The sequence below is a fragment of the Bombus vancouverensis genome, unplaced genomic scaffold, assembly GCF_051014615.1.
Source record: "Bombus vancouverensis nearcticus unplaced genomic scaffold, iyBomVanc1_principal scaffold0036, whole genome shotgun sequence".
Taxonomy (NCBI): domain Eukaryota; kingdom Metazoa; phylum Arthropoda; class Insecta; order Hymenoptera; family Apidae; genus Bombus; species Bombus vancouverensis.
The window spans coordinates 712,526-722,520 of record NW_027468927.1 but is presented as its reverse complement, the minus strand read 5'-3'; the positions used below and the strand labels follow the sequence as shown (position 1 = coordinate 722,520).

At 36.8% G+C, this 9,995-nt stretch overlaps 2 protein-coding genes across 4 annotated transcripts in view; one reads left to right on the top strand and one right to left on the bottom strand.

Moving 5' to 3' along the window:
- Positions 1 to 1,086, bottom strand: part of LOC143304463 (uncharacterized) — a 19,383-nt gene extending 18,297 nt beyond the window's left edge. The window contains exons 1-4 of one of the 2 annotated variants that reach the window (XM_076626952.1): positions 962 to 1,086; positions 543 to 588; positions 379 to 467; positions 52 to 141 (exon numbers count right to left, since the gene is read on the bottom strand). In XM_076626952.1, coding sequence (XP_076483067.1) covers positions 101 to 141; positions 379 to 467; positions 543 to 588; positions 962 to 1,034 — 249 coding nt within the window. In that variant the 5' untranslated portion in view covers positions 1,035 to 1,086 and the 3' untranslated portion in view covers positions 52 to 100. Of the gene's footprint in view, positions 1 to 51; positions 142 to 288; positions 468 to 542; positions 589 to 961 lie in introns of those variants that run through there. The other variant, XM_076626951.1, reaches the window with a different exon arrangement.
- LOC143304460 (uncharacterized) lies at positions 952 to 9,995 on the top strand. Of its 2 annotated transcripts, XM_076626939.1 has the most exons (3): positions 1,012 to 1,070; positions 1,938 to 2,062; positions 2,562 to 9,995. In XM_076626939.1, exons 2-3 carry the CDS (start codon positions 1,977 to 1,979, stop codon positions 4,483 to 4,485), a joined length of 2,010 nt encoding a protein of 669 aa, XP_076483054.1. In that variant the 5' UTR covers positions 1,012 to 1,070; positions 1,938 to 1,976; the 3' UTR covers positions 4,486 to 9,995. The 2 variants fall into 2 exon arrangements, with proteins under 2 accessions (XP_076483056.1, XP_076483054.1); XM_076626941.1 differs by lacking the exon at positions 1,938 to 2,062 and having other exon boundaries at positions 952 to 1,070.

The window sequence follows — 9,995 nt, the reverse complement described above, 5'->3', positions numbered from 1 at the left end:
TATAAAACGTGTTAACTCAATGAACAATTAACTAGTGAAAGTGAAAGTTACCTTGTGAACAAGTGATCAACATACAAGAAAGTGTACGTGCAAGTATAGGTTATGGATCGTTGTTCGTGGAACATAATGTACGACAGCTACCTAAAATAAGTGAATAAATTAGTCTCAATTGTCTCAGTGCAAAATACGAGGTTACTAAGTGTTATAACTATATTGTGGATAAATCAAAAGGAAGTGTGACACTGTTCGTCGAATAATACAGATAGCGAAAACCTAAAAAAGAAAAAAAAAAGGAAAATTATCATGTGTACTCCAATTATTGTTTGAATATACAACGTGTTGATTCAATAAAATTAAAAGAGTGAAAGTGAAAGTTACCTTGTGAACAAGTAATCATCATACGAGAAGGTTCACGTGCAAAATAGGTTATGGATCTCTGTTTGCGAAACACCATGTACAACAGCCAGCTGAAAAATAAATGAACCAATTAACTTCAATTGCCTTAATGCAAAATACAACAGTACTAAATGTTATAACAATACTGTGGAAGCATTGCACTGTTCATCGAACAACACAGATGGCGGAAATCTGAAAAGAAAAGAAGTTTATTACAAGTGCTCCAATTACTGTTTGAATGTGAAACGAGCTAGTTCAACGAATAACTAAAACGGTGAAAGTGCAACTTACCTCATGAACAATTAATCACCATACAAGGAAGCGTACATGCATGAATTTCGCAGACTAACAAGAAGAAATAAAATAGTTGATAAAGTATAGAAAGCGGTTAGAAAATAATCAAGATAGATTAATTGAGAGTTAGTAATAAATGTAACCGGAGTAAAGGGATATTTGGTTATGTATTAATCTACGTAGTATTGTGATGTTAATTTGTAATGCACAATAGTGGTCGCACATACAATGCATTATATGTATATATTAAATTAAATAAATTAAACACCACCTTTATGACCACAGATATAAGACGATTGAAGGCAGCCGTAGTAGAAGGCAGCCGTAGTAAGTATCCAAGGCATATCAAAGAATCGGATGATGTTGCGGGAACGATCCAGGTAAGTGATGCAGCAACGAAAGAGTAGAATCTGAAGAATTACAGACAGTGTTAATCTAACAAGTAGATTTTAATCACTAATAAAGAAACCAATTCATATCATACACAAAATAATAGCAAATAGCAAGTACATGCAATAATAAATTAATAGGGAAAATAAGAAAGGTTAATAAACACAGGAATAGGTTAGAAATTAATCAAGATAGACTAACTAAATATTAACAACATGACTGAACTCGGTGCAAAAGAATAAAGTTACGCTACACAAAATATCTGGTAACACAATACACAAAAAACATTAACTAAATTAAACAAGACTTATATAAATGCAAGTCACGTATAATCAAAACAATGACTATCGAAATTCGATAACAATACAATCCATGCTATCACATTAAGGTAGCACACGGTATTGACACACACAATATCATGAAACACAAAACAATATTACAGAAACATTACTAAGTAAAATTATAGTGATTAACAATTAATTAACTATTTCAACGACACGCTACTGTTGACATTAAACCAACGCCATACCAAAGATACACGCGAGCGGCCATGTTGAAAAATTCGTCGCGCTCACATCCAAATAATAGCCAATAGAATGTAATACAGCATCATAATAGTAATGTTAGGTACTAATAAAAAAAAAACAACAACAACAAAAAAAAGGGGAGAGAGTTGAGGAAAATACATATAATAAATAACAACTAACATAATCATAACATATTATATATATTATATTATATACAGAGATACAGTATTCATACAAGGAACAGGTCCGAATGAAACATATATATATATAAAAAAAAAAGAAAAAAAAATATATAATATATATATTAACTATTTTTGTATGTGTGTATAGAACTGATGGCGAATTCATCAACCATTCTCTGAACGACGGATGGAAGAACATGTAGATGTTGTCCAGACGTTTCACGAGGAATCCAGAGAGCATTTTGAATCTCTGCAGAAAATCCTTCCATGCATGTTCGTTTCCAAAAATCTGACAGACATCGAAAGAATTTTTTTTTTTAGTCCAAGGAATAGCAATCCGTACCGTAGAACTGTAAAGCACCTGTACGCCACTCACGAAACCAAATACTTTTGCTATCCACCTGTAAACAAATGACATTTATAACTATGCATATAACTTTCACCTAATGTTTAACAATATATACATACACGCATGTTGTAAAGTAGGCGATATCTATTGATAATCTAAGTGACTCGTAAAATAAGTCGTCATATTTACCATTGCACGCACATATATATATATATATATATATATATATATATATATATATATATATATATTCAAAGACAAGCTATAATTGTAATAAAAAAAAATAATAATAATAATAAAAAAAAAAAACAACACAAAAAAAACATATAAACTTTTTTTTTATATATTAATAATAATAATAAAAAGTTATTCTTATTTCTAATAAACCCGAGAGTAAGAAACGATTTAATAAATTGTTGATAGGAAGATGAACTGCCTAGTCATCGTACTCACCCTCATCAAAATAACACACGGCCTGGTAGGATATGACTGCAATGGCAACCACCTCAATGTTACCACTATCTCTCTAAACTCCATCGGGGACTGCAGCATACAGCCTACATTGACTGAAACCCAAGATATTTATATACAATTACTTCAACTCTCAGAATTTGAATTTACCAACGTAAGGCAATGCAAGGTGCAAATAACTCGAATTGTATATTACTGTGGCATGCACTCTCACACGTCGGCAGTGCATAACGGATTCGCCGAATACCTCCATGAAACAACCGCCCAACAATGCGCAAGGATGCACCAAGACGGCACGTTTTCACTCGGACCACAAAACCTTATAGTTGGCCTAAAGGATAATGCAACAGAAACAAGGTCGCTTGTCCTAGCCGGCAAGCTAACAGACGACAGCAGCTGCCAGGGAACACAGTATGTAGACCCATACGGGAGCTGGGAAAAGGTCGTCGTACAAGCAACAATGAGGATAAGTTTAAAATCAGCAGTCGTGCCAGTACGGATCGAGGCGAACAAAATTCTACTGAAATCAGGAACGGTATGTACCTTTAGCGAAGGAAACTGTCTAGACGCTGAAGACGGATACACTTATTGGCAACCACAACCACCCTCACCATGCAAATTTGATCAGTACGATGTGCTATATGAAGGAATTGCTACAAAGATCCAAGAAATAAAAACCAACAGAGAATCAGCACAACCAGTTTACGCACTAACAACGCAGGAAGTAACATTTGCACTGACTAAAACCGGAGAACAGCCACTGTGTGGATATACCCTACTATCCACCGAACATCCCAAATTGTTCCTGTTAGAAACAACAAGAGGAAATACGTTCATCTCCAAAAGAAAAACAGCAGTCGAAAACTTGGACATATTCGCATACGTCAACTCAAAATTCATTTACGTAGAGAAACATATTAAACGACAAATGACAACATTGTACCATGATATATTGACACAAAGATGTACCACGCAGAAGAAACTAATAGAGAATGCTTTAAGCTTAGCAATCTTACTGCCCGATGAATTTGCATATACCATAACCAAAACCCCAGGACACATGGCCCTGATCGCAGGAGAAGCAGTCCACATAGTCAAATGCATTCCGGTACAAGTAAAGGTACGACATACAACAGAATGTTACTCGGAGCTACCCGTTTGGCAAGGGAATCGCACCGCATTTTTAACGCCAAAAACACACATTCTAACGCAACACGGAAACCACAGAGAATGTAGCGCGGTATTACCTACACTATACAATATCGACGGACTCTGGCACAAATTCGTACCAAAACCCATGGAAACAATTGCACCACAGGAACTCCGCCCGGATGTACGTCAAACGTGGCAATATTCAGCACCATCGTCGTTGGCCACGAGCGGAATATACACCCAAAAGGACCTTGATGCACTTCGGGACCACGTCATGTTCCCGGCAGAAAAATCTGCAGTTTTGAACACATTGGCCAGAGGAGCAACAGGAAAAACAATCGTCCCTGGAACAGTAAACATTCTGGGAATGATGGTCGAAAACACATTAACGACAATAGCAAAAAATACCATACCAAGCTTATGGATTGGTTTTATGGAATTTGGAACCGTCAGTGCAGCAATATTTGGAATACTTGTAATATTTAAACTAATCAAGACGATAATAGATATAGCCATACATGGATACCAGTTACGTGAAACTTACGGATGTGGAATCGCCCTATTAGGAGCAATATGCGGCTCAGTTACCCACCTGCTACTATACCTCAAAAGAAAACGAAATATCGATGATCAAACAGCACAACCTCAAGGGAGGCCGGCATTCGTGCGATTGCCTTGGAGAGTGACACCTCGAGCATTTTCGTCAATCGTATTTTGCGCCTAAGATTATTTTTACGCTTAGTAAAGAGTTATCTCGTTGGCCGTGGATTCGTTTGAACCCAACAAACACATTGTTAATAGTGTACATTAAATTCATTATTCGTAAATCATATTATTCATTAATCTTACTATTCGTTAAGCTTATTATTCATTAGACTTATTATCCGTTAAACTTAATTATTCGTATAATTTATTATTTATTAACTTCATTGTTCATCAAATTTATTATTCATTAGACTTAATTATTTGTTAAGCTTTGTGATAGTCTTGTATATACGCGTACATATTGTCACGTCCCGCGCTCCGCACGCGCCGTAACGAGAACAAGAAAACTATCCCATGCAAAACGCGCGAATAAAGATTTGAATGCACAAACGAACACACGGCGCTACGAAACTAAAGGAAGGATTAACAAGGCGAGGGCAACTAATAAATCCAATCAGTATAAAAAGAAATAATAAATGAAACCAGCCAACGGATTGAACGAGTTACGAACCAAACAAATAAACCGGGAAATAAGAATAACTACAAAAGGGGAAATAATTGAAACACCAGATATACATGTATATATAAATATATTTTAATCAATCAACTTGGAGAGTTACATATAAATATAAACATATATGCTAGACATGTAATGAACTAGTAAATACTAGAGTTAATGCTTATAATACTATGCAACAAATACAATATTATCAATTTGTTACGACCGTTCGCGGAGAGACGCGGTCGCGAGGAAAACGCGTCAGCGAGAGGCGTAAATTCTCGCTACGATTCGGTGAATCGACGCCGCGAAGTAGTCGTTTCCCTGTTTCGATTAAGATAACAGAGGTGGTTAAATGAATATGACACAGTAGTAAGTTATATTTCACCGTTTATTCCAACAACTTATAACGAAGACAGTTACGCTGATGCGTATGTACGAGATGAGCGAGTGACTGATCTGCGGGTGTGTATACCCGGTGGAAGGATGTTGACCGTTCGAAGGATGTAAAATCAGTACTGTACTGGGAGACGATGATGTGTCGGAGGAAAGCTAAGGATGGGTGTGTCTAGCGCACGGGACCATCGGATTTGTTGGTGCCGATGTTATTTAGGAGAGTGAGGGAATAGGCTTCGTTTCTAATTGGTTAAACGAAGGATCTTAACCGCCCTCGAGAGAAAGTGGTTAGTGGGAGGACAGTTGCAGCGTACGTGCGAAAAACCAACTTTCCTTAGTTAAGCCGTGGTAGACAATAGTCTTTGGAAATTCTTCCGAACCAGATGTTTGTTTTGTTTGAAGGACCTTTCCTAGGAAATCTATGAGATTTATGGAAGGTCCTTGAAACTATGGAGGATACGCTGCGAGTATCCGAAGACATCTGGTTGCCACATTGCCCGCGGTGTGTGGCCTCGGCTAGGTAGAGTGTTACGCGACGTAACATACTCCCCCCGTCGAGAGGGTACCGATCAAAAGGAAATTTTGGGTCCTTGGGGAAAGGATCCTTGGAAATTTTGGGAACATCCTCTAGTACCTTAGCCTAGATTTTATTATAGTTGTAATTGCTTAAGATTTGTAATAAGCGAGATTGGCTTCGAGGTGACAATTGGTCGCCGAACGTAGCCACGGTCACGAGATAAACGTTTTGCCTAACGGAGGTCTGACGAGTGGTTGTATGGGTTTTCCGAGAAGTGTGATTGTGGCGGCATGCGGCCTCGAGAGCGGGCCTAGCCACGTGTGAGGTTACCTCGGAGGTGCCGATACAATGGGACATACATTGTATCAATAACCAAACTCCATGCAGAAACTGCCTAGCAACGGCGTTCGGAACTTTCTCGATGCTTCTAACGAGTGCGTATCAAATTTCAGACGAGGCCGGCATTCGTGCGATTGCCTTGGAGAGTGACACCTCGAGCATTTTCGTCAATCGTATTTTGCGCCTAAGATTATTTTTATGCTTAGTAAAGAGTTATCTCGTTGGCTGTGGATTCGTTTGAACCCAACAAACACATTGTTAATAGTGTACATTAAATTCATTATTCGTAAATCATATTATTCATTAATCTTACTATTCGTTAAGCTTATTATTCATTAGACTTATTATCTGTTAAACTTAATTATTCGTATAATTTATTATTTATTAACTTCATTGTTCATCAAATTTATTATTCATTAGACTTAATTATTTGTTAAGCTTTGTGATAGTCTTGTATATACGCGTACATATAATCTCGGCTTTGTGAAACGATGGCTAGCCCACGCGAAGAGTTGTCACGCGCCCAAAATTCCGATTTTAACCCGACATATATTTTAAATAACCCAGAGCGGTCGGAGCCTATATCGTATCGATAAAGTTTGGACCCACGTAAAAATAAGTATAAAGCTCAGGAGTTTTGTCGTTTGGGTATTCAATTGTGTGTTCACTATCGTTACTACTCGCACTCCGCACTCGTAGTACAAATCGACAAATTTTTACAATTTGTTAATTTATCAACCACGGTTGATCATTTTACAATCCACAGGAAAATGATAACATGCTCGATATTCTAGCTCGTGTTTGAAGATACATAAAAAATATATATTTATACACTTCCTATACTACATATCTCATTGAGCATGTGAAAACTCGCTAGTAGAACGCTAGTAGTAGGTTATGAAAATACATCTAATTCATAAATATATTGTGAAAATTATGTAAAGAAATATAAATAGAAGATAAATTTGAGATAACAAAATGATAGCACGCGCCATACAAAATATATGTCGGGTTTACATTAGAATTAGGGTTAGGGGCGTGAAACGAATCTTCGTTTGGGTTACACGTTGTCGTTATGCAATGGAGAAGACATTGACTAGTGCAAATACGATTATTATAGAACCGGACAAGTAACCGCAGTAATTAGGTGCTCGAGAAACTAATGACAATGATCCTAGGTTCAATAACGAATCCGCGGTCGACGGGATGATAGATGAACGTACTCACAAAATCTAAGTCGGACGCGTAATATTCACTGGTCGTAAAGAGTTACTCCTTTCATCAATGAGATCGCGAGAAAGAATGTCTTTCCCGTCCCGATCATGCCACAGAGGAAAACTATAATGGGGTGTGTCTAAGGACACGAGATCATCGGAATCGTCGAGAAAAGCCTTCGTTCAGAAAGTAAGGGAAATTGGCGTTGCTGCTAATTGATCAATCTCCATATCGGTGGTTAGAAAAAGATGCTAGCCGCCCTCGAGGGAAAGTTGCTAGTGGGAGACGCCGCTCGTTGAAAAATATGTCTCCCCTATCTTCCCGTAGTTGGGACAAAGACTGTTTGTCTGTTTGAAGGACTTTAGTTAACTAAACCTTAAGATTTATAACGGGCCCTCGAGCTAGCCGAACATGTACTGCGGAGACGCATCGACATCTGGCAATCATCTTACTCGAAGAATAGGGTCTGCGTGTGGCGAGCTACGGGACAGAGACCGTTGGAATGTTTACTGTCGCGTGTCGCCAGGAATATTTCTTTTAAGGAGAGCTATAGAATTACTCCATACCTTTGTTAGACAAAGCGTTCATCCCGTGACGCGGCTACGTTCGGCGACTGGCTGTCGCCTCGAGCCCAAGTTCATTATCACAACTCTCGAACAATTACAATCGGATTGAATAACTACAATTGTTTAATTACAGCTATAGTAGACTCTAGGTTACAATATTGCGGGATTATCAAAAATTCCAAAGGCTCCGGTGTTCTTTCATCTCCGACATATATAATTCGTGACATCCTTGTAAAATCTAGACATGATTCTTTTGTTAGTTTTTCGTAATTGTATCACAATTTTAAGATTAATTAAACGAATATTTATTAATGATTTTAACACCGAAAATAACGATTATTATACTGCGAATTTTTATATGAATACAGTATGTTAGAATATGTGAAATATAAGGTCCGGCCAAATAACATCAACAAACGAAAAACAGTTTTGTACGAAGAAAAACAAGAAGGACATAAAGAATAATACACTTTGTTTTCGAGAAAATTGATCTTGGAAATCTGTTTGAAACATGTAAATTTGGTTAGTCTCCGACTAAGTAGACGGAAGTTATTCTACCTGCAAAAATAAGAGAAAAATGTGGAATAAAATCTTTCCGTATGAAGCTTCATTTTCAAGAAAATCGAATTTCTTCGTGCTCGGTTGATAACACTGTTCGACACATTTAATTTTGCAACCTTCAATAGGCGATTCTTGTAGACTTTTGCGAGCTACACTCGAATTTGCAAACCGTTTTTTCCTATAACTCACAATTTTTGAAAAAGTCAATTTTGAAGAAAATCGGAAATTTTCAACTTTGGAAATATTTTATCTCCTTATAGTAGCAGCTATTGAGTTACGGCTGAGACAAAAAAATTCTGTGGACTCTCCCGAATAAAATGATATGTATTGTTATTGCATTATGAACATTTAAACATGTTTAAATAATTATTAGAGCGAAAAAGCATCTCAGACGCAACATTTGTTCTTACATTTCTCAGTTTATTCAAAAAACTAAAGGTCTAGGAGAAAATGTAACTACAATACGCGATACAACAAACACTTCTGCTAAGGCAAGCATCATCTACCGTATTTCATTTGCGATATAGAAGCACAACTCACGATGGCTTGTTCGCCATTCGGTAGAACGGAACCGCTAAACGCACATAGTTCTACTTTCATCGAAAATATTAACATTATCAAGATTTTTAGATTTCTTATATCGCTACTTGGTATTGATGGTGGCACAACTAAAAAGAATTTCGAATTTGCTTTTATTGAATAGCAAATCTACATTATGCTTTTCTTTCTATCATATAAAACGGTAAATTTAAAATTCCGTCAGTTTTGCGCTACAGGACAAAATTATTAGGTATCACCCTGACCTTAGTTTTACGATAATAATTTCATATCTTCAGTTGTTTGCGACACTATAAGTGGAAGGTCATACTGCTTTCGCGAATAATGGTATATCTTGTGTTTAGTCAGTCTGATAATGTTATTGAAATGACTCGTTGAAATTCTCTTCGAAAATTTTAAAAAGCCTCTTCTCTAAAATTTACCTTTTTGCGAATTGCGATATATGTTTCTGCTTCATCGATTGAAAAATATTTACTGAAAAATATTCCGTCAATTTTGGAAGTTTATTTTCAAACTCTTCTTTCTCATTCATTTAAAAATTCCCTTTCTCGAGCTCTGCATTCGAATCTCTCCGACGCTTTGACATTTCACAAATAATAATTTGTGAATCATATACTTGTAAATAATAATTTGTCACGACAGTCGTAGTTTTCTGATAGTTGTGAGATAAGTACCGAGGATCATAATCCTTCTACCAGAAGGTTCATCGTCTTCTCTGCTCCGTGGCTGGTTCTTTCTAGAGCATCGTTAAGCCAGTTTGAGAATTTCTTGTGACATTTGCTCTCGAAAGTACACTGAAATTGTGCATCCATTTGAGAGTTTAAGTTAGAAAAATTTACCAAATGTCCAGCTGAACAAATTCTAAAGTACAAATTGAA